Genomic DNA, 24,909 nt, shown 5'->3' with positions numbered 1-24,909 from the left:
CCAATGATTTACAGTTGCACGCTTTTGTTATGAAGCCTGTAAATGACTGGGATTGTAGGGCTTTCGTGGTTTTTACACCACGATTTTACATTAACCGATGCTGGTGTGTGATTGATATAATTAGATGATGATATAACTCCTTAAAAGACTAATCTAATTGAATCTTAGAAGCTGTGCATATGGGTTTAATAGAGATTTTTCTTCACTCATTGTGCATATTATTACATTAGGACTTATGCTCTCTTAACACAAATGTCTAACTGTGTGTAGTTCACCCAAAAATTTATATCCTGTCATCATTTACTTACCCTCATGTCGTTACAAACCTTCATGTGTGACATATAATGAACATATAATGAATCAATGGGGTCCAAATTAAACAATATGATCGGGCCATGTTGACTTTTTATTCTATTGATAATTGTTCTTCAAAATATCATATTTTTTGTTCTGCAGAAGAAAGTAAGTCATACAGGTGTAGAACAATATGAGTGAGAGTAAATGTTGACAGAATTTTCATTTTTGGGTGAACTGTCCCTTTAATCCTTGATAAATAATCTGCTTTATTTATTATAAACTGCACTTTGTGAATGATTTTGTTGTGTGTGCTGTGCTGGTTCTTGTTATGAAAACTGAAAGTCAAAATCAGTCAGGTGAGAATTTTTGTCATCAGTTCAGAATTCAAGCATTGTTTATTTTATTTTATTTTTTGCCAAAATATTTTTTTTAAAGATGTATCCAAAGATTAGTGATACATTGACTTCTGTTCTGCTTTACAATATATTTTGATGTTTGAAATTGGATGACTTGCATGTATTCTGTCCCTCCGGACCTTTTATCACTGCAGTATATGTGCTCAAATGATTTTAATTAATGTGAAAAGTTGTGGTTGCAGTTGTGGCTAATACTTTGTTTTCGTCCCTGGGTAGTTCTTGCTAATGCAGCTTTATAATGAACTGGATCATCCCTCAGTGAGGACAGATGCAGTGGTTTGTTAGATAGGAGAAATTAGCTGTGTGGATATATATCAGAGCCAGCTTCTCTTGTGCTATTAGGCAGCCTGCCAAGGCATGCCAATAGCTTACAATACAGCACAAATCTCAGTGATGAATGACACAGACAGATACATACCATATCTCACCCTCAGCAGATTTCAGCCGCTCTCAAATCTCTTGTTTTTATGTGCAAAACACATAAGCTGAATTAACTTGAAATCCACTTGTGTCACTTTCACTTTTTGCAGATTTGAAGCATATATGCACATATAACAGATGCATAGATGTTTCTAGTAAATGCACACTTGGATTCTCTCACATTGGCTCTATATGCAGAGAATTTTCTGGTTCTGCTTCTGAATGCCGTATTATAGCATCCAAATCCATTTAAAGCAAGCTCACACTGATTAATGGGCCAGAGAAGGTGTGAAATATTTAAACTGCATTCCAACTGAAATGTCAGGTAGTGTGGCAAATGTTTGAAGTGAACAGGGCTAGATAGTCGGTTTTCTGTTAAAGGGGTCATCTGACGTTGCTAAAAAAGAACACTATTTTGTGTATTTGGTGTAATGAAATGTTTATGCGGTTTAGGGTTCAAAAAACACATTATTTTCCACATACTGTACATTATTGTTTATCCTCTATGCCCCGCCTTTCTGAAACGCGTAGATTTTTACAAAGCTCATCGTTCTGAAAAGCGAGGTGTACGCTGATTGGCCAAATATCCAGTGCGTTGTGATTGGCCGAATACCTCAAGCGTGTTGCATCGCACCGCACCGCGTAAACATAAAACCATGTCTGCATTTGTGATTGGAGAAACGACAAACAACAAGCTCTACTCAACACTGCTCAAAACTCGCGTTTGAATCGTCAGTGGCAAATTCTTTAAATATGAAAATGTACTTACAGACTGTGAGTCAGCATTATTTGTCAGAACACTGGCATTGTAGGCTACTCTCCCAGGAAACAGTCCTCCTCCGTAAAATGCGTTGCACACTAGGGTTGTGACGGTGAGGATATTTTCCCACCGGTTAATCGACGTGTGACAACACCTATAATACCGGTATCACCGTGGGGGCAGGGGCGTTTCCTCTTTTCCTCGCTTTCCTTCGCTTTTAAATAGCTTGCAAAAGCGGCGTGCGCATTTTACTTTCACTTTCAAATAGCGGCAATTCGGCATAAAGCAATTGTTAATTTTTAGTTTGTTTGAATTTTCACTAATTTCCTCGCTTTCCTTTGCTTTTAAATAGCTTAAAAATACGCATTTTACTTTCACTTTCAAATTAGCGGCAATTCGGCGTCAATTGCTTGAATGCAACAACAAAATAAAATGTCAAACTAAATTTAGCCTATATATAAAACATAGAACTTTTATTATTAAATAAGAAACAAACGTTTAAAAACACTTCCAAAATCACCTTAGATAAACGGCAAAAGTCAACAGGCTTTTCAAAATCCCAGATACTGCCAAACAGGCGCTTTTGCATTTCCTTTCGAAACTAAATCATCGGCGATCGTCTTGTCTGTCTCACCCCACTCTTCTTGTCAGTCAGCTCGACTCACTCTCCTCACTGGAGAAATTAAATCTGATCTGTGATGCGACTGTCGTTCTGCACGCTGCATTGAGCAGCCACGTTCAGTTTTTAATTGTAGTGTCTGTTCTTTTACTGAACTAAATTATTTTTATTACTATAAAAAAATCTAAATGTCAGTGCCGCGGTGGGCAAGTGACGTAACCGGTGTTGCAGCTTAACAACAGTATCACCGTCAGCACCGTTTATCGCGGCAAGCCTATTGCACACATCTAAATATTTGGTTTGAACTGTTCTGGAACAGTGTTGTAAATACAACTTAACCACTGATTTCTAGTTGTGTCTTCTTTTGGAAGGCCAAACAAAGTAGTTTCACTTTCACAACAAAACACACAGCGTCTCCATGACATGGCGGCAGCAAAAATACTACAGCGAGAATCAAAGTTACGCCTTCTTTCTTCGCGTGAACATTTGGGCGGTGTTATGCAAATCTTCCCACACAGTGACGTAGACATGTGGGGGCGTGTTTAAACTAAAAGTTTTAGGAGGGCGTGGACAAGTCTTAACTTTTAAAAAGAATATCTCTTTGGGTTTGAGACTTTAGTCTTTGCAACTTTAGGGATCTTATCTATTCACGAACAGCTTGTAACACTCCAAAGAGAAAGGAAAACTTGAAATCGCATCATATGACCCCTTCAAAAGGCTGAACTTGGCATCACAAATCCGAACGCTTTCATATCACCTGACGCCTGATTTGAATTTCCAAAATCTTTCTCTCTGCAGAAACTGACGTATCCAAATATGTGTTTGCATGTATTTTAAATTGCTTTTGACACCTAATGTCAAGTTATAGAGCATGAGTGTAAATGAAGAATGTATTGACTTATTTGAATCATCAGCATGGGGATCTGTGAATAATTGAATCCCATTATCATCTTGACGCATAAACATGTTATGGTGTGTGGATCCTGTGTGCCCTGTGTCCTTTAGTCAACATGGAATCAAAATATATCTTATTTACTTTATTTTATTTATTATACTTGCATTAAATTCACTTTATTATATTTTGTGTCTTGTAATTCAATACAGTTCTCATTATGTTTTATACATACATGCATACAGTACTGTACATTACTGATCAAAAGTTTTGAATAATTTTGTTTTAGTAATATAGTTAATATAGTTTCATGAATATATTAATATGGGGGGGGGGGTAATAAAAATAATAATGTTTATTCAGCAAGGATGCATTACATTTATCAGAAGTGAAAATAAAGACATTCACAATGTTACTTATTATTTACAAAAATCATGGAATTCCTGGGTTTCCACAAAAAATATGAAGCAGCATAACTGTTTTTAAACAATAAAAATGAGAATTTGTAATTATTTATATCATGTGCCCATTTTCACAGTCTAACCCCATTTGTTCATATTTTCTCATGTTTCACTCATACATCAGATTACTGCAGTAAAATAGGTTGATTTTAAATGATCTGCACTCTCAGCCTTGTCCTTTCTGCACCCATATATTATAGGCTCAGCAGTCATTTGTCCTCGCCTTTGTCATCAGCAATGTGTTCCTTTAAAAAACGTACTTACAGTCTGTGAGTCAGAACAGCCGGCATTGTAGTCTACTCTCCCAGGATCAGGAAACAGTCCTCCATAAAATGTGCTGCACACATCGGAATATTTGGGTTGAACTGTTCTGGAACAGTGTTGTAAATACAACTTAACCACTGATTTCTAGTTGTGTCTTCTTTTGGAAGGCCAAACAAAGTAGTTTCACTTTCACAACAAAACACACAGCGTCTCCATGACATGGCGGCAGCAAAAATACTACAGCGAGAATCAAAGTTACGCCTTCTTTCTTCGCGTGAACATTTGGGCGGTGTTATGCAAATCTTCCCACACAGTGACGTAGACATGTGGGGGCGTGTTTAAACTAAAAGTTTTAGGAGGGCGTGGACAAGTCTTAACTTTTAAAAAGAATATCTCTTTGGGTTTGAGACTTTAGTCTTTGCAACTTTAGGGATCTTATCTATTCACGAACAGCTTGTAACACTCCAAAGAGAAAGGAAAACTTGAAATCGCATCATATGACCCCTTCAAAAGGCTGAACTTGGCATCACAAATCCGAACGCTTTCATATCACCTGACGCCTGATTTGAATTTCCAAAATCTTTCTCTCTGCAGAAACTGACGTATCCAAATATGTGTTTGCATGTATTTTAAATTGCTTTTGACACCTAATGTCAAGTTATAGAGCATGAGTGTAAATGAAGAATGTATTGACTTATTTGAATCATCAGCATGGGGATCTGTGAATAATTGAATCCCATTATCATCTTGACGCATAAACATGTTATGGTGTGTGGATCCTGTGTGCCCTGTGTCCTTTAGTCAACATGGAATCAAAATATATCTTATTTACTTTATTTTATTTATTATACTTGCATTAAATTCACTTTATTATATTTTGTGTCTTGTAATTCAATACAGTTCTCATTATGTTTTATACATATACAGTATATATATATATTTTTTTTTATGATTTATTCCTGTGGTGGCAAAGATGATTTTTCAGCAATTGTTACAGTCTTCGGTGTCACATGATGCTGATTTGGTGCTCAATAAACATTTCTTATTATTAACAATGTCGAAAGCATTTTTTTTTGGTAGTCGTGATATTCAGAAGTTTGAGGTAAGTAAGGTTAATGTTGGGGGGGGGGGTTAGACTTTCACAATCTAACCCCGCCCTTCCTCTTTTCTCATGTTTCACTCATACTCACTGACATTTGACAGATTACTGAAATAAAATGGATTGCGAACAGCAGTTCACTTTGATTTTAAATTCTCTGCACTCTCAGCCTTGTCCTTTCTGCACCCATATATTATAGGCTCAGCAGTCATTTGTCCTCGCCTTTGTCATCAGCAATGTGTTCCTTTAATCTATTATTTTATGTTATCCTTAAATCTTATGCTAGCCCGCTTCTGTGATGCTCAGGTTATGTAATGCTCCCTAGGCATTTTCATGGGCTGATGCCTGTACTGTAAATGCATGATCCAGCCAAAGCACAAGATTCATCCGTTGCCACTTTTTTGGATCAGACAGACTTCTCTTCCAACATATGCCAAAACTCTGCATTCAAGCTGTGTTGATGTGTCGCAATGCTATTTTCATACCTTCCCAGGAGATTGTGTGGAGAAGAAATGATGAGCAGCGCAATATCACAGAACAAAATTTCTCAACACAGTGATTACAGTGATGGATATCCATGTTCTTTATACACGGTTCTCACAGTCTTGGAAAACATTGTAACATTTTGATTTCTAGGAGTAAAAAGAGTCATGGAAATTTCTTTAGTGAAGATAATTATTTAATTCAAGTGATTGGTATCTGACATGCAAACGGGGTAATCCATAGCAAAAAAAATGTTTTTCTAATCTCAGTGAATAATGTTTCTCCCTCACATTGAGTCATTTAACTAGAAAAATTGTGAGATTTCTTTCCTCACACTTACTGTTAGATGCTTTGATTTTCAAATGCTGCAAATTATTTTCCTGATACGTGAAATGAGAGAAACTCTCACTTCCGTGTAGAGTGTGGTGAAGCTCATGCCTTCACATTTGTTAAAGGGGTCATATGATGCGATTTCAAGTTTTCCTTTCTCTTTGGAGTGTTACAAGCTGATTGTGCATAGATAAGATCCCTGAGGTTGCAGAGACTAAAGTCTCAAACCCAAAGAGATATTCTTTATCAAAGTTAAGCACTTTATTTTGCCTTCCGAAAGTAGATGCATTTAGGAATCTTTAAGATTACTTACAACAGAACAGCAATGCATTTTATGGACGACCGTTTCGTGAACCTAGGAGAGGAGGTAATTCTGACGGAGTCAGCTGTCTTAACCGTGGCTTGTGTGCTGCAAACACATATTCATCACTGTGTCTGTCAGGAGACTGTTCCCCATTCGGGCTCTGTCTTTACATTTTGAAAGATGAAGCTTGCGATTAAGGTAAGGGGCGTTACATTTCTGACAAGTGCTTGCGGTGTTCGGCCAATCACAATGCACTGGGTCAGCTGGCCAATCAGAGCAGACTGCGCTTGTCGGAAGGAGGCTTGAGAGAGGCGGGGCATAGAGGACCTACAATAATGTACAGTATTTGAAAAATAATTTGTTTTTTGAACATTAAAGCATGTCAACATATTCTGTTACACCAAATACACAAAATAATGATCTTTAAAAAAGCATCATATGACCCCTTTAAAAGATTTAACATATCTACGTGACGTAACTCTGGAGCCCAAAGTCTGAGAACATCATTCTTAAAAATCCCTTACTGTTACTGTTCTCACCACAATAGTGGAAATTCCTTTTCAGCCTTCAGATAACATGAAACGTATTACAGTGAAGGCCTGAAGAACTTCATACCTTCAACTGTGGGGTTATAGAAGAGAATGTCAAAAATTCATTCAGGAAAAAATAGTCTGAACACAGACCTCAATAACTTGCAGGTGATTTTGCCTGGAATATAAATGTCCCCCACTCAAATTCAGACATAGCAAGTAATTTAACGCTAGCTAGAAAGACATAAGTGGATCACCTGCTTGAAGGGAGTTATTTTCAGATTTTTTTATATTGTGTTCAATTTAGTATTCTGTACAGGCCTGCTTTATTTGTGTGTATATTAAGTATGGTGTTATTTCTTTCATAGCCTTTTTCTATATGTCATTTTGTATTTGAACACACGCCATTCTAGTAGCTTACTCTGTTTGCTCCTGCTATAAGAAATAATATACAATGACGATTTATGTATGATGAATTTCTTTTTTCTATTGAGAGACGATTGTTGCTACTTGACTAGCTGGAAAATAAAAATTCGCCCTGTAGTTAAAGCTCTCTCACTGACACACTAGAGAGATTTACACTGCATTTGTGAACATGAAAGGGCCCTCATTTTACATGCACATATTCAGAGAACCTTCCTCAGCTCCCCAGCCTTTGAACAGCCATTAAACAATTTATCACTGAGCAGTTCATTTCATTTCTCCAACCCTTGGGATGAATGTTATTTCTCAGCATTGCATTCATAAGATTTACACGTGTTGACCACTCTGAATCTTGCTGCTAATTTATTTCTGCCTCTTTCACACCACTGTAAATGAAAACTTTTTCCAGCTCGGTGGGTTAGTTTATATACACTCTCAGAAAAAAAGGTACAAAAGCTGTCACTGGGGCGGTACCATTTCAAAAGGCACACCTTTGTACCTACAGAGTCCATATTGGTACCTTAAAGATACATATAAGTACCTAAAGTGTACATATTAGTACCTAAAAGGTACAAAAGTGTACCTTTTGAAAAGGTACTGCCCCAGGTACAGCTTTTGTACCTTTTTTTTCTGAGAGTGTATGAGTTTGCTTATTATGTGTGTTCACTCCTCCCCTAAATCACGTTGGTTTATATTTTCTTTCTGTAGTTCCTCCAGCAATCCATGAGATGAGAAGTCATGGGGTCCGACCCGGTCAGATTGCCCTGCTGAGATGTGAGGCAGCAGCAGTCCCCTCTCCAGTCTTTGAGTGGTACAAGGGAGAGAAAAGGTAAAACCAAGAGTGATAGATGATAAAAGCCTTCATTTCATTAGCTTAGCTGTACAGTGATAATTTATCATACATTATGCATGTTAAGTGAGTTTATTTATGATTCAGAATGCTCACCACAGAGAAGGTTAATGTCGGTCAAGGCTGCTTTTTGTGGCAAGTGTGTCTGCGTAAAAAGATGAAATATTTTGATCAGTATCATTTGCAGTCACTACTTTTGTTGGATCCACAGAATAATTACAGTACAATCAAACTGTACAGCACTTTTTGAGAATTTTGCCTAAGGTTTAATCGTTGAACGTTGGTCTAAAGCTGTATTACAGTCTTTAGTAGTTTTAGTTTAATAGCTATGGATCTGCAGCTTATCAAATATTACAAAGTGTCTTATTAAAGAGGCTTAATTTCGAAAGATAGTGACTCTTGGCACAGCATAAGCTCATGAAAATCACTTTTGCAACTTAACCATCATTTTTTGCAACCATCATGCAACTTTTAATTAAAGTCATACACTTCTGGCAAAAATAATCTAACTTTCTAAAAAAAGCTCTGAGGTGAACTGTACCATTTGAGTAATTTGAGCAACACAAAAATATATTTGAATTGATCAGTCAGAATTATGTATTATTTTAAGAGTTGGTTAAAACATATTATGTTTTCTGGGGGGGTTAAAAGATTTTTAAAAATCGCGGTTTTTCATATCGCGATATTATCGCAATCGCGATTAATCGTTCAGCCCTAATTTCTAGAAGAAAATACTAGTGTTGGCAAGGCAGTGAAGGAATAGTTTTAGAGCTGCTTCGGTTTTGTGGAAATTAAATGTCAAATCAGATCCATCTTTAACTCTGCCATTGTCATGGCGCTCAGTATGCTTCTAGTTTTCTGTCAACTGTGCACAAGTATCAGCCCATAATGTGGCTTTCACTTTTTGCAGTGTAAAGTTGGCCACAGATGGTTAAGTAGATGTAAGAGAGATAAGACCAATCACAATTCAATATGCAAATGAATGCAAGAAAGAATGGCAATATGCAAATATTCATCACTGTCAACACAATGAAAAACACTGGCTCACCGCTGGTTGTTCCAATTTATTGACATCGTTTCAACCTCTTTCTGGGGCTGTCAGTGTTTTTTGTTTTTTTTTGTCATTTTCTGTGAACATTCATTTGTGGCTGTACACCAGCATTTTTTCTAGATGTGTATATATTATTTTTAGGTTTCTACATTTCCAATATTAACATTCTATCACTATGTCAGTGGGAGATTTTCAGAATTTAATTAAAAATGCAAGTATTTATACTTTTTTTAGCACACTTAAGGCTGGCATTACAGACATAATTTTGTATAGAGTCTTGATGAATAAATCACTGTAGATTAAAACAAACTGTTAAAGACATTTGATTATGTTTTAAAATTAATGAAATGTTATGGAATGTGATAATACAATGAGAAACTAAATCAGAGGTATACTGAAGTCTATTTCTAAACACACCATTTTTATACAGTTACATTAAAGTAGAAACATGTACAAACTTATGTACAGTATGTTAGGAAGATCTGTCTTACTATCTTAACCCTGCATTTTAATTGTGTGTTTGTATAACCTCATCACTAGTACAGAGCATTCCAAGTCTTCACACCAATCACCGTTGACTCAAGTAGTGGTTCTTAAATTTAAATACCAAATTACCCCATTACCCGTCATTTACCCACTCTTGCTGAGTACGATCTGAATCAGCAGTTCACACTGTGCTAATTGTAATTATAGGCTTCACTCAATTTATTCAAATTGCAAAGGAGGCTTATTGACATTGGGTCTGTACTCTGCTTAATCTAAGGCTTTACTTTGAACATTGTTGCTAAACTGTCTATTTTACTGTATTTGTCTGAATGACTCAATGCTGAACTAACAGCAGGAAACAATAGGGAAAAAAGAAACTGTTAGAGTAATATTAAAGAAACAGACAGGAATTATGCAAAATCGTGAACTAGTTTTGTTTTTATAAGATAAAATAATCATGAACAATGATAATCATGTATTTTCATAAAGCTACATTTATGTACATTTAGGGCTGGGCGATACAGCTAAAAAATGTATCAACGATATAATGTTTCATATCGTTCAGTATCGATAATTATTGACAACCTTTTTTAAAACAGCAATATAAATTTTTTTTAAATGTAACCACTGTATTTTTAAATTAACCCAATTTTATTGAGACAAACAACAAATATTTTTGTTTTAACAGTCAAACACACAATAAAAATTAAACAAATATCGAATTTCTAATGTTTTATATGCAGATTAAATAGGTTTTAAGGAAACTTTTGTCTTGTCTCCCGAAGCTACAGGAGGGCGCAATGAGCAAAATAATGCAGCACATTTAAATTGTAAACACAAGGAAATACGTCTATAAAAAATGTGCATTACGTCTACATTCACTCATATAAATCAAATATAATTTTGTAAATTGCGTAAACAATTATGAACAAAACAGCATCATGTATTTATGCATTGCTTAATCCAAAGAGCCGAAGCACCATTCACGCAGATTGCATTTAAAAACATACGAGACGCAGTGAAGAGGAATAAACCTCCACAAATTGTGGTTACATCTCTTGTGTGAGACGTGAGTGCAGCAGTCATATTTGCCCATGTAAAAAATGCGCTGAATATGCATTCTGTGTGAATGGCCTGGTTTCGGTTTTAACCCATTCAAGATCTTCTCCGCATTGAGCTTCTATATTTCTCTAATATTTTGAATGAATAACGCAGCAGCGGCGCATCTCGTGGGCTAGACTAACAAAACATTCAAATGCAACAACGTCACGTACATCATCATCACCGCATCTCGTGCTCCACTGATGATGCTCCCTGACGCACTCCTAACATTTGATTGTACTATTTTTGCATTCAAATGCAAATGTTTATTTTAAATTCTACTAATATTAATTTTTTTTATTCACAATCTCCTCATCACAGGCAGGCACAGCACTCAATTCAGCATGTGATTGTGTTTGTGTTTGTGTGTGCTGTCTGCGTCACTCAGAGCAGGTGCCTATATCGTGCGCTATATCGAACATTTTTTATATCGTTATCGAAGAGGGTGTACCGTCGATAAATATCGATACCGTTTTATTGCCCAGGCCTATGTACATTTTTGTAAATGTAAAGCTAGTTGGGTCTCCAAATTTAGATACCTGTGCAATGGAAAGCAATGAAGAATATTGTTCTGTTTCCCAGTTTATATAATTGCTTTCTAATAACTGAGTCTGAACAGATTGTTATACTGTATAAACAAGGTGATTCTAAAAAATATTTTTGTGTATAATGGCCTATAACCCTCAGATACAGTTGTAGCAGTGGTCTTTTGTTTTAAGAAAAGTTTTTGTTCTTATTTAAGTAAGTGTCAGCAGGAGACAAGCTACTTGAGAATTAGGGGACAAAAGGTCAGCACATCGCTTTACCTGTGAGAGTAACATGGATGACCCAAAGTCAGGACTCTCAAGAGCAGCTGCAGCTGAACTTTGGACCTTAACAAAGCTACAAGCCATGTGTAAATTTTTCTGCTTCTGATTTTCTCTTTGGCTATTCCCTCAGGACCAGGGACAATTGTAAAATGTTTTACATTTTCCTTCATAACTCACAGACTACCATATACACTCTTAAAAATAAAGGTGCTTCACGATGCCATAGAAGAACCTTTTTGTTTAAATGGTTCCATAAAGAACCTTTAACATCTGAAGAACCTTTCTGTTTCACAAAAGGTTCTTTGTGGCGAAAGAAGGTTCTTCAGATTATAAAAAGGTAAGAAAGAGATGGTTCTTTAAAGAACTTTTGACTGAATGGTTCTTTATGGAACCAAAAATGGTTCTTCTATGGCATCGCTGTGAAGAACCTTTTGAAGCACCTTTATTTTTAAGAGTGTATCTACCTGCCATCTTTTGGTGTAAGAAACATTAATAAGTGTCCAAAACATTATTATTCTTAATGAAGAAAGAAATCAGTGCGTTATCATCCTCCATAACAGTGTGACACCTCAGAGAAACAATATTACTGTTTAAATATATTAATTAATATTATTAAATAGTTTTCACATTTACTTGGTGCTAATTCCTTTACCTTTTAAGAATTATTCATGTTTAACACTTTTATTGTCTTTATTGTCTTTATCTTTGGGGTTCTAGACTGAGAGAGAATAGTCATTTCGGAACAATCAACTTATAAGTTCTTGCTACCTAATTAAAACCCTGTAGGCAGATAACATTGAAACTCTAATCATCAATTATATCATAAAGTAGGCATGTACCTTTAAAAAAATAGCTGTTATCCAGAATAATAATAATTCAGTAAAATAGATTTGACCACAGCAAACATGCACACGAAAAAAGAAAAAGTAATATAAAACAAAAATACAGTAAAGCAAAGTAGAAAATATACAACTAAACAAATTAAACAAATGATGGATTTTTTTTCACCAAGGTTGCATTTTTCAAAAATATAATAGTAACAGTAAAATTGTGAAATATTATTACCAGTTTTCTATTTTAATGTATTTTAAAATGTAATTTATTTCTTCTGTAATGGCAAAGCTGACTTTTCATTGCTCAGGTATTCAGTGTCTCGTGATCCTTCAAAAATCATACTAATGTACTTATTTGGTGCTCAAGAAACATTTATTATTATTTTTATCAATACTGAAAATTAGTGGATTTTTTTTTTTTTTCAAATCTTTTATAAATCTTTTGTAGCAATGTAAATATCTTTACTGTCACTTTTGAAAAATAAGTAAGGATTAAAAACCATACTTACCCCCAGAAAAGTAGTGTATGCTTTACACCTTTTAATCATCTTTTTTGCAGTTTACTACAACGGTGTGACCAAATGATTTTTTTAAAGTACTGTATTCCATGTAGCCTCTCTGCATGTATAAATGACTAAGTTCGACTAAAATAGTTTTTGATGGATGGATTTATAGCATGCCACACTGCAGCAGGTGTCACTGCTTGACGTGTCATGTCAACTCATGGTCTTATTTTCAGGATTAACATGGGCCAAGGAATAGACATCAAGAACCTCAGCTCCAGATCAGTTCTCACAGTGAAGAACATGACACAGGATCGCTATGGCAACTACACCTGTGTGGCCGTCAACAGGTTGGGAACAGCCAACGCCAGTGTTCCTCTGATTCGTAAGTAACAATCATTACTCTCCCCTGGCTAACTCTGTTGTGCTGGTAGTTGCTTTTTCTTATACAGTGTTACAGTGCTCATACCGGTAATCTTCATTCTGCGTTCACACACAGCATCATACCAGTAATTTACTGATAATGTCACAACTTCCCTTACTGGTAAATTTCCGGGAAAAATTTACCGGTATTTTTGAAAAGCTCCTGTTCACACATGATCTCTAAACAGTAGTTTACCTGTAATTTACCAGTAAAGACTTTATGTGTGAAATGGCATACTGTTTTGGAGCCTGAAGTTTTCTGTGAAGCATTTTCAAAGAGCACTTAAAATGAGATGCAGTTCCTTTGAGCAGTCTGTTTGAAATGCTTAGTGTTTTTCTGATTCATTGGTCGCTGAGTCAATGATAAAAGTAAGTGGGCTAACAAGATAAACAAATAAAAATAAAACGACAACAAAAAAATAGTGATAGTCTTAAAAGTGGCAGATGGAAAAGTTGAGTCCCCTGCTTTTAAATGAAGCATATCAAAGGCCCAGCTGAGATGAAACATTCCAGTATCTTTCACGTTCTACTGAAGACTGACAGTCTGTGATGCGAGAAACCCAGAATAGACCAGAAAGCTGCATCTTCTCCTCCCACCAGAGTTACTTCGTACCTCTTATTTTCCTCATCGCTAATGAAAAGGAAACCTACCCTACTGTGCTCCTAATGAGAAATGGCAAGCAATTGCTAAACAACACACACACCTTCACATCTGTAGAGATTGCAAATGCAAGAGCTGGTCATCGTTGCCTGGGACTAAATGGCTGTTATAATATTGGTCAATAAGTATTGATGAGGCAAAGGTGGATTCAAGGACACATTAATATTTAATGGAGGATCTCAACCTCAGAGACAAGGTGTGGAGTACTAATCAAAGTGCAGTATTTGATTTTCTCCTCAGCATGAAGAAACCTATCAAATTGCTCTATTTTTAGCCCAGCGTATGATTTCTGCCCTCATATTTTATACCTTGTATTGATTGAAAGTGTTTCTTAGATTATTCCCACACATTTGTTTTGTTGTCTCCTCATTCCAGACATACAGTATCCCCAGCTGAACACTGTAGTCGCAGAATTAACTTTACTTTCCCCCATGGAACCAACTGGACCATTTATTGTACTGTACGTCTGCCAACATCAAGGTGATTGAATGCTTTTAGCGTCTACAAAGGGTATTTAGCATAGTAAAATGCTCTTTAATGGCATGAGCTTCCATTAAAGATCTTCTGCCACAAGGTGAAAGTAAAGGGGGTAAAGGCCATTATTCCATTCCGCTAGAAGGTTTTCTGTAGGTAGTTTTGGACAAAAGGGGGAGGGGTTACCCGAAACCAAAAATTTGGCCATCATTTATTCACCTACATGTTGTTACAAACCTGTTTGTATTTCTTTATTCTATGGAACACAAGAAGATATTTTGAAAAAGGAGAACGTGTCCAACTCCAGTGTTGGATCCATTGTTGTTTTGGACCCCACCTGTATGTACAAAAACATCTAAAACATGCATCAAATATCTTCTTTTGTGTTCTCTTGATGAAACATGATTGTCCTGCCACAAGGTGAAAGTAAAGGGGGTAAAGGCCATTATTCCATTCCGCTAGAAGGTTTTTTGTAGGTAGTTTTGGACAAAAGGGGGAGGGGTTACCCGAAACCAAAAATTTGGCCATCATTTATTCACCTACATGTTGTTACAAACCTGTTTGTATTTCTTTATTCTATGGAACACAAGAAGATATTTTGAAAAAGGAGAACGTGTCCAACTCCAGTGTTGGATCCATTGTTGTTTTGGACCCCACCTGTATGTACAAAAACATCTAAAACATGCTTTAAAATATCTTCTTTTGTGTTCTCCTGATGAAACATGATTGTAACGATATGAGGATGAGTAAATATTGACAGATACTTCCATTTTTGGTAAACTATGGCCAAAATTAACTCTCAAAACAGGCATTTGCAGTGTCATTATCTACACTGGCCCAGTATTAACACTAAAAGAGAGCTGGCCTACGAGTCTAAACTCCATTAGGCCCTCATTGGCCTGAATATATCATTCCTCATTGTTTTATGCTTCACATAAAGTGCATATTTGAATGAAATCTTAACAGCAAATTTTAGAATGTTAACTGGTAAAATTTTCATTAAGAAAAAATGTGCACTTTCATGAAACGTTGGCATTGGTATGCACTCTGCTAATGACGTTACAGTCAGATACACTCAGAGATCGAACCACATGTTTAAAAGTGCATTATTTAAACCTTACCAACAGATACAGAAGAGACAGATTCTCTTCTGTAGATATACTCAAAACAGGCATTTGCAGTGTCATTATCTACACTGGCCCAGTATTAACACTAAAAGAGAGCTGGCCTACGAGTCTAAACTCCATTAGGCCCTCATTGGCCTGAATATATCATTCCTCATTGTTTTATGCTTCACATAAAGTGCATATTTGAATGAAATCTTAACAGCAAATTTTAGAATGTTAACTGGTAAAATTTTCATTAAGAAAAAATGTGCACTTTCATGAAACGTTGGCATTGGTATGCACTCTGCTAATGACGTTACAGTCAGATACACTCAGAGATCGAACCACATGTTTAAAAGTGCATTATTTAAACCTTACCAACTGCTGAATGACCCCAATATAGCTAATGGCCTTGTTTGCAATAGTCAGAGACAGATTCTCTTCTGTAGATATAAAAAATGCATGTCAAAGCAACACACTCAGTCAGTCTTTGTTTTCCCCAACGTCTCAATGGGAATTCATTAGTGTGAAAGATATTAACTCTCAAGGATGAGTTTAGCACTACTAGTAATTGACTATAATGAAAATAATCTCACAGAATGCTGATTTTTAGTGCATACAGCTTGGGCAAATCATTGCGTAAATTGATAAACCACCACAAATTTCTTAGCATCACACAATGCCGTCACAATATTGTAGTTATACTGTATTTAATTTGATATTTTTTCTTCAATGAGCACCCAAACGTGACAAACTTGCGGTTTTGTGAGGTAACAAATGTCTGGCAGTTAGTGTCTCTTTTGTTTAATTTCTAAAACATTCTTGACCATTGTCTGTGAACACCAGTTAACTGAACAGATTCTTTTTGAAGATGAAAATCTGCAGGCATTGGGCAAAGGTGATGAATTTAACAAATGGATGTTTTCTAAAACATTCTTGACCATTGTCTGTGAACACCAGTTAACTGAACAGACTCTTTTTGAAGATGAAAATCTGCAGGCATTGGGCAAAGGTGATGAATTTAACAAATGGATGTTTTTTTTTTAAGTCTTTTTAATGTTGTATTGAGAAAAATGGGTGATACGTTGCACACGGGGTACGAATTAGAGTGACTTGACATTTATGTGGCTCTTTCTCCATTACTTACTGTCATCACATTTGATTGGATTTTGGCCCTTTTTGCACCTGGCATTAAAGTGTATTTTCGGTGATCAAATCACAAAAAATTAATTTTTTTTCATTCTGTTTTACACTGTGGTTTTAGGATCTGGTCACCCAATTTAATGAACAATATCCCATGAATTGTTCCACTGCACTACATTTAAATTCTCAAATTTTTCTCTCCTAAAATCCTCACTCTCGTCTCTCTCCCAGTCTGTTTTCGCGTGGGGCTTTAAAACTTTATTTCTTCACTTCTAATCCCTATTAGCATCCTTTAATGTGGGAATGTTTCAAAAGCAGCCAAACGCAATAGACCAAATGGCTTTTTTTTAATCTGCGAGCATTTTGAATTATCCGCGTTTTACAAATTCGGTGAATGATGAAAAATTTTTGGTCAGCTCAATCTCTGAAGTAACCGCCAAGTGTAAAGGGGGCCAGTATGTCCTTTACTTTTCATTTATGAGGGTCGAATTTGCTGTTAGCTTTGCTTTGTTTTCAGATCATTGATCTGAAAAGTGTACATGTGAGGATTTTCATGTTATGCATATTGTTAAATGCAGCATATTTTTATAGAAAGTGAAATGTAAATGTATTAACACTGCATAGCTTTCTCTTTTTATGTCTTGAATAACATAAACAAGTTTGTATGTGTGAGGTAAATGTGTCCTGCACGTTGTAGCAAGGTACATTGCAAACCTGCTGTTTTCCGTACCTGGTGTGTTTTCCTGTCTGAGCTTTTCTGTAACTCTTTCTTCTACATTTTGCTGTCCCGACTGTAAGGCGCAACGCTGAGGAGCAAAGATTTTGCTGTCCTTAATTGGCAGATTTTGTCTGCTCTGTAATCCAAGCTATCTTTCCCCCCTCATTTTTGCTTATAGCACAGTGTAGGCTTTGCCGAATAATCTCCTCCAACCTGTCATTGGAGTATGACTAAAACAGACTGGAAACACCCATAGCCCGAGGAAGCTTTCAGCCTCCCTTGATAAAGCCTCCACGTCTTCTGCAGGCACCAGCTAATGGAAGCCTTGTTCATTTGCCATGCCTATCAATCACAACCTGAGTGTCATCTTTTCATATCTCGCCGTTTCTTCTTGTCCTGGTTTTCCTTCACCGCTCTTACTAAGTTGTGCCAGATGTTGTTGTTGTGGTTACCATACTGTGACCCTGTCTGATTCATGGGGTAGAGGCATAAAAGAAGGGATGAAATGGAAGGTGAACTAGAACAGAAGATACAATGTCAATTTATTCTCATGAATATAATTTTTCTCCAAGCTGGGAAACTCATGCATTCATCTTGCCATTCAGCCAGCCCTCCTGATCCTATTCCCTGTCATTGGAGTATGACTAAAACAGACTGGAAACACCCATAGCCCGAGGAAGCTTTCAGCCTCCCTTGATAAAGCCTCCACGTCTTCTGCAGGCACCAGCTAATGGAAGCCTTGTTCATTTGCCATGCCTATCAATCACAACCTGAGTGTCATCTTTTCATATCTCGCCGTTTCTTCTTGTCCTGGTTTTCCTTCACCGCTCTTACTAAGTTGTGCCAGATGTTGTTGTTGTGGTTACCATACTGTGACCCTGTCTGATTCATGGGGTAGAGGCATAAAAGAAGGGATGAAATGGAAGGTGAACTAGAACAGAAGATACAATGTCAATTTATTCTCATGAATATCATTTTTCTCCAAGCTGGGAAACTCATGCATTCATCTTGCCATTCAGCCAGCCCTCCTGATCCTATTCTTATTTCCCCATCAATCATATATCAGGTTGCCTTCCCCCCGAACACCTCTACTTGCACTGTAAAGGACTGCCAAATACAGACTGTGCACAATTTATGCTGATACATTTAAGTGCTGTGTTAAGTGCCCATGGATTATGAATCCTATTGGCTGGTATATGCACTATGATTTTCCAGTTCTTCCAAACACAATTCAAACTTCTAGATAAAATAAAGTAGTCTTGCATAGCCAACTTTTTGACTGTATTGTTAAGTCTGGTCTACATTGCAACTATTCTGGAGAACCGTTCCTATATTATGTATGGCTGGCATTTAAAGTTTCTTTCAGGGTTCATCATTGTTCTTGTCTTCGTAATAGCTAAAAAATACAAAATAAAAAGCTCAAATTAGATGTAAATAATGTGATCGGTCAGGCCAAATAAGCAATAATTATTTCACAGACATAACTAGAAAGTAAGCAGAATATACAGTTATACTCATGGAAATCAAGTTTACTTGCTTCTGAGTGCCTCAAACAAAACTCTGGAATATCTTTCAAATTTGATGCCAGTGACTTTGCAAACTTTGGCAAATCCGGTGATTTGATTTTACTGAAAAGCGCTTATTGTACCAGCCATGTAAACTCGACTTTGTGCCCCAAGTCCCAAAAAGTTGCATAAAACCAGCCAATCAGATTAAAGCTTGCCAGACTGAGAAAGTGTTTTCCAGTTTTTTCTGCTTATGCATCAGACAGTTGGTGAACAAAGAGGTCTGTGGACGTGCCGTCTGAGGCTGAGGCTGAGATTGCAAATGCTATTACATTAGCTCATTTTGTTGCTGTTCCTTTAATGTGCATACTATATGAGAGATTGATGTTATACTGCATTTTCTTGTTGAGGTTGCATTTTGTTGTCTTCATTTGCAGTGATTTTGAAGCTCTAATCAAATTCAGTCCAGCGCTGAAAAGGACAGCCGAACAGATGGACTGACATTTATCTTTCTCATTGACTTTTATCTTGTATTACAACAGTCATCATTTTGACGTCTTAAAGGGTGCCGCCTCACCGTTTGTACGCTGAATGTGCGGCGAGCAGGTCCTTGAAAAATAAGGTGGTTGTGGTACAGAGAGTCTGTTTTGGCTATAAAACACCTCCTGTCCTATCATTAACGGAGAAGGCGGTTAAAACCGCCTGGAGAAATAGGCAATCCTTGCGATGTGTCTAACCATGCATGGAAGATAGAAGGTTTAGCCGTTCAAGGATGCAGCCAAAGTTTTTTTTCGTCGTCAGTACTGTGCATTGTGTTTCTGAAGATTAGAGAAAATTACCCCCTTGAAAATAATTCATTTTGACCTTCAAGTTTTAAAATCCATCGTTAAGGGGTTGGCGTCAAATAAATGAATTCAAGCACAGCTCATAGTCTCGTTTTTAATTCTTATTCTCACAGTCTCAGAGTGGTCTAACAATGCACAGCAGATAGCACTCCACTCGTATCTCTGCAATTTACATTTCTGTGAATTGTATAGAAGCTGGATATTCCTTTCTTTGTGAAGAGAAAAGGGAAAAATTTAGATGTTGTTATAGAATGAAATGCAATTCCTCCCACCATGATGATGTTTTTTTTCCTTGCAAGCGAGAACAGAGGTCATCCAGTGTACACATCAATCTGCTTTTATGTGGATGCAATGCATTGCTCTATACAGTGCCTGAATATTACACGTCATGCAATACTGTAATATAAGGACTAAGAGCTCCACATGGAAAGAAATTTCACAAATCACATTGCGGTGTTCATCTGATATTAACCGAGGGAGAAGAAATCTTAGAGCTGAATGAAGACCATCAAAAACTAAGACTATGATGAGTAACTTGATCTTTGTTTTAGAAGAACCCTAGTTTTAGCAGAATTTAGATTCTCAACTAAAATTGCAATGTAGGACATATTTGCTAGGATTGAGAAACATAAATATTAATAATTAAAAACTCTGAAAGGAAGCCAAGGATTTGTACCCATTTGCTAAAGTATCATAAAGATTTATGAAATTTAAGGAAGCAATGAATTTCTTGATGTTATTTATTTATTTATTTTTGCCAGAACATATTGGCCTTTCTCCAGTTATAGGTTGTATCGTTTTATTAAAACTAGTAGATTTTTGCAGAGCTTTTCTTAGCCTTGTATGAAGGTCACAATTAAACCATCTTGAAACATCTTTTTGACACCTTTTATGTGTAGAGTTTATGTGTAGAGTCAATTTACTCCAGACTCAGACACAGAATTTAAATTAAACCATGAAAAATGAAATGTTCAGCATAAATAGAACTATGATAATCTAACCAAAGTGTGAGGTAATCATAAACCATTTAAATATAGTGTTAGATTGATTTATATGAATTTTCACAAAATTAAAGTTAGTGTACTTGTTTACTGTACCAAGGAGGCACCAGTATCAGTGAAGTGCATGCTTGAGGTATGCTTAAATTATGCATAAAATAACTGTAATTGTGTGTATGTAGGAAACATAAAATGCTAGCTATGAAATTAACCTTAGCAAGACAACCATTTTATAGCAAAACTATCCATCCATCCATCCTTTCATCCATTTTCTTGTCTAAATAGCAAAAATATTTAAAATGCAATTCCAATACAGAATAAATTCTGATTTGAAATGTGGAGGAAATAACATTTATGGATGGGGGGAAATAAAATTACAGAATTTTCCTGTCATATATATACTGTATATACACTGTTGGACATTGTTAATGAACAAAGTAGACAAACTAGTGAAAGTTTGTTCCACAGGGCCAAAAGTACTTAGTATTTATGTACATCTATGAATAAATATAAGGATTTTATTATTATTGTTATTATTATTATTTTAAAATCTTTACAAAATCTTTCAATGAATCTTTAGCTTTTGCCTCCTTTGCTAAATTTGCTTTTACACCCTTTCTATGATTTACAGTGAAATGCCAGTTTATTCCCAAAGCATGCAGTGCTGTCAGTGGTGATGATTGCTCCAGGTTGCATGCCGGTGCGCTTAACATGAACGGCAGCTGGAAGCGGTAACACACATCGCCTGTGTTTTGGCTTCACGCACTGTCTCAAGTCTGCCCCTGAACCTACAAACAGTAATGATGTGAACTGTCTCTAGGCGCTGTGATTTCAACTCCAGGGCTCTCAATTTAGCAAAGGACTTACCAGAGAGAAGCCTCTGTTGAGCTCATTACACCCCTTAATCTCAAAGTCACTGTACTGTTGATTTGAACAATAAGAGAGAAAACACAGATCCTGACATTTTTTCGTATTCAGTTCATCTCTACTGTCACAACAGATTTTGGAAGGGAAGGATCATTCTTTTGACAAATGTCCAGATGGTTTGATTGTGGCCTGAGTTTTTTTTTTTCCTCTTTAAAAAAAACAAACAAATGACCAACATCTGTCACTCAACCACTTATACTACTTCATAGTTGGGATGCACCGTTACTTTTATTTTTGGTACTTGCCGATACCAATATTTTTATTGCATTTGTAAATTTTTTAAATATTGGGTACAGAAACCAAAATAGTATGTATAATGTTAGTTGGTTAACTTCATTTATCAAATAGATACAGTCAAACCAAAATTTATTCAGACACCTTCAACATTTCTCACATTATCCCAGTTTATTGGCTATAGTTTAGAAAATGGTAATAAAATATAACAAGAACTCAGAGTTAAACTGTGTCAGAACAAATTCAGCTTGATAATGTTAGATAACTTTGATAGAAAGGAATGTAAGGAATTACAATCAACCAAAAATTATTCAGACAGCTGTTAGTATGACAGTATTTACACAACTATCAATACTTAGTTGGGCAACCCTTAGCCTTAATGACAGCATGGGCATGCTGTCACCCAGCTTCATGCAAACCTCAACTTTTTTGTTTTACTGGTAGTCCACTGTATGAAGAATTTTTGGGTATAATTTATCACAGTTTACTTTTTGCTATCCTCACTTACATAAATGAACTATAGTGTCCTGCACCCACTAAAAAAATATAAAAAATTATATCTGGTCTCTGAATCATTTTTGGTTTGACTGTATATCCTTCGGTTATTTTCACACTTAATTATGGCCATTAAAATGTATTTTACAAGTTTTTGTTACTTTCACTGTTAATTTTTTTGCTCTATGGTACATCATCTTTAATTTAATAGTATTAGAGCTGCTCCATTGCAGCGGTTTAGTACTGCTTTGCTGTAATAATGCAGGGAACCACTTGTTATAAATCTCCTAACTGTGATATTTTCAGAAATAGAAGTCGTGTTTTTTTCATCTGAAACGTGCTGCGATTTATCTTCCAAAGACACTCATAAAATGCAGAAACACACAAGCAAACAAAACACACGCAACGCGTGCATATATTTGTACTGGTGCAGAATGAGAGGGACAAGTACAGACTAGCGCATTTCACACAAACTAGATTCACTTTCGCCTGAAAGTCGTTTATGCCTAAAATTTTAAATAAATTATGTTTATAGTGAATGCCCCTATAAATGGTCTTATTTTTACGATTTAGTTTTAATCCAAATGATGCGTGTGCTAAGTGAGTGAACATCAAAGATCACAAAACAGAAGTGCGCGCTCTCGCTCTCTCTCAGTAACTTGTGCATTGTTTTACTTATTTGTTTGACATATCCGACCGAACTACAAACTTTCCAGTGATGTCTGTGAGAAAGGTATATTCACTCGACAAACTCGCGCATCTCCGCTGCCGCGCGCTCAATCCACTCAGTGTGATTTGCTTATCAGCTTGCACACATCAACTATACAGGCGTTAATACTGAATGTTTAAAATTATATACTTCGTATATATCCTTAATCTCTAATAACTCCATTCTGCTGTCTGTTGTTCTGTTGTCAGTGTTTCTTTGTCTGAATATGGCACTTATCACATGTTGTGTGGTATCGGCGTTTGGTATCGGGGCATTTTAACGAGTACGAGTACAGAAGTTCGGTATTGGGCCCAATACCGATACCAGTATCGGTATCGGTGCATCCCTACTTCATAGTAATATGTTGTTCATGTGATTTTATTGATAACGGTTCATTATATTTGATGAAGCTGAGCCGAAGTACATCAAACTACAAAAAAAGTTTGTTTTCAGTATTTGAATGTAAAAATATTATTAAAATATTGTAAAAAAAATAATTCTAAATATTGAACAAAGTGGATTTTATTTTATTTTTTTTAAATAGCACAAAGACCTTTTTAAATACAACATTTCACAAAAGGATGTTTGCTTGTTATTAAATTGTAGATAATAGATAGACTGTTCAAAATTAAGATAGAGTAGGACACTTTCTGGTGGCATAAAAGGATACTTCTTCCAAAAATGAAACTTTTGTCATCATTTATTCATTGTTCCAAAACTTTTATGCAATTATTTTCTCTGTATAACACAAAAAAATAGGTTTTGAAGAACATTGTCCAAATAACATTGGACCCCAATGACTTTTATATGCACAAAAAATAATAGAGAGCGAGAGAAATATCTTCTTTTTGTTCCAAATAATGAAAATGCTGTCTTTTACTCACCCTCATGTCATTCCAAACATGTATAGCATTTTCTTTGCGACATAAAAGGAGATACATTTTGAGGAATGCGGTGGTAGCTAAAACCAACATTCGGTAACATTGGGTATGTAGTTAATCAGCTCAAAGGGGAAATATTAATAATTAATTATAACTAGTTATAATTAATTATAAATATTTAGATCCGCTGTAAGTATTTACTTGACCTCTCAGTGTCAAATGTCTGTCAATTCTAAGAACGTTAATTTCCTGGTTAAGGAAAATAACTTTCTTACTGTAAAATACTACTCAGAGCATGTAGCAAAAATCTGCATGATTAGGGACTCCAGTTATGAGCAAACAATGAACGACGTCAAGTGTGATACAAGTAAGACTTTATTAACTACATAAACACTTAAACTAGTCTAACATACACACACACACACATGCATACAGTTGGCATAGTTAAAGCTTAAGTAGTAAAGAGAAGAGAAATAAAAACATGAAGCTATGGTACTATTTGATATTCAGCAGATCTACAGCCTGAAGGAAACATCAGTTTCTTAGTTCAAACACACCTTTGTAAAAGGTGCAAATGATTCTTAATGTATCAGTTAATAAGACTAAGTTTGATACTTGCATGTCTCGCCTGTTTGAAAGAGAGTCCTGATGCTCTTTGGAGCTCCAGTAGGTTGGCTGAAGTTAGGTGATGAGAGAGAACCATTTTGACTCTGAGGATCTTGATGAATGGAAAGACTAGGAACGAGGCCTGGCACGAACTTAGGGTGTCCTTAGAAGCGTTCTAGCTCACCTCCTCATCTTCTCAGAATCGAACAGATCCGCAGACTGAACTGGCTATGTGTTGGAGCCCACCGGGCAC

General features: G+C 36.1%; 1 protein-coding gene across 3 annotated transcripts in view; it reads left to right on the top strand.

Annotated features, from left to right (window-relative positions):
* Positions 1-24,909, top strand: part of LOC107582736 (neuronal growth regulator 1-like) — a 144,258-nt gene that overhangs the window by 72,205 nt on the left and 47,144 nt on the right. For all 3 annotated transcript variants that reach the window (XM_016268693.1, XM_016268694.1, XM_016268695.1), the window contains exons 5-6: positions 8,007-8,127; positions 13,168-13,316. In XM_016268693.1, coding sequence (XP_016124179.1) covers positions 8,007-8,127; positions 13,168-13,316 — 270 coding nt within the window. The remainder of the gene's footprint in view (positions 1-8,006; positions 8,128-13,167; positions 13,317-24,909) is intronic.

This window comes from Sinocyclocheilus grahami, unplaced genomic scaffold (genome assembly GCF_001515645.1).
Source record: "Sinocyclocheilus grahami isolate Dianchi unplaced genomic scaffold, SAMN03320097.WGS_v1.1 scaffold47.1, whole genome shotgun sequence".
NCBI lineage: Eukaryota > Metazoa > Chordata > Actinopteri > Cypriniformes > Cyprinidae > Sinocyclocheilus > Sinocyclocheilus grahami.
This window is presented reverse-complemented; position numbering and strand designations above follow the sequence as displayed.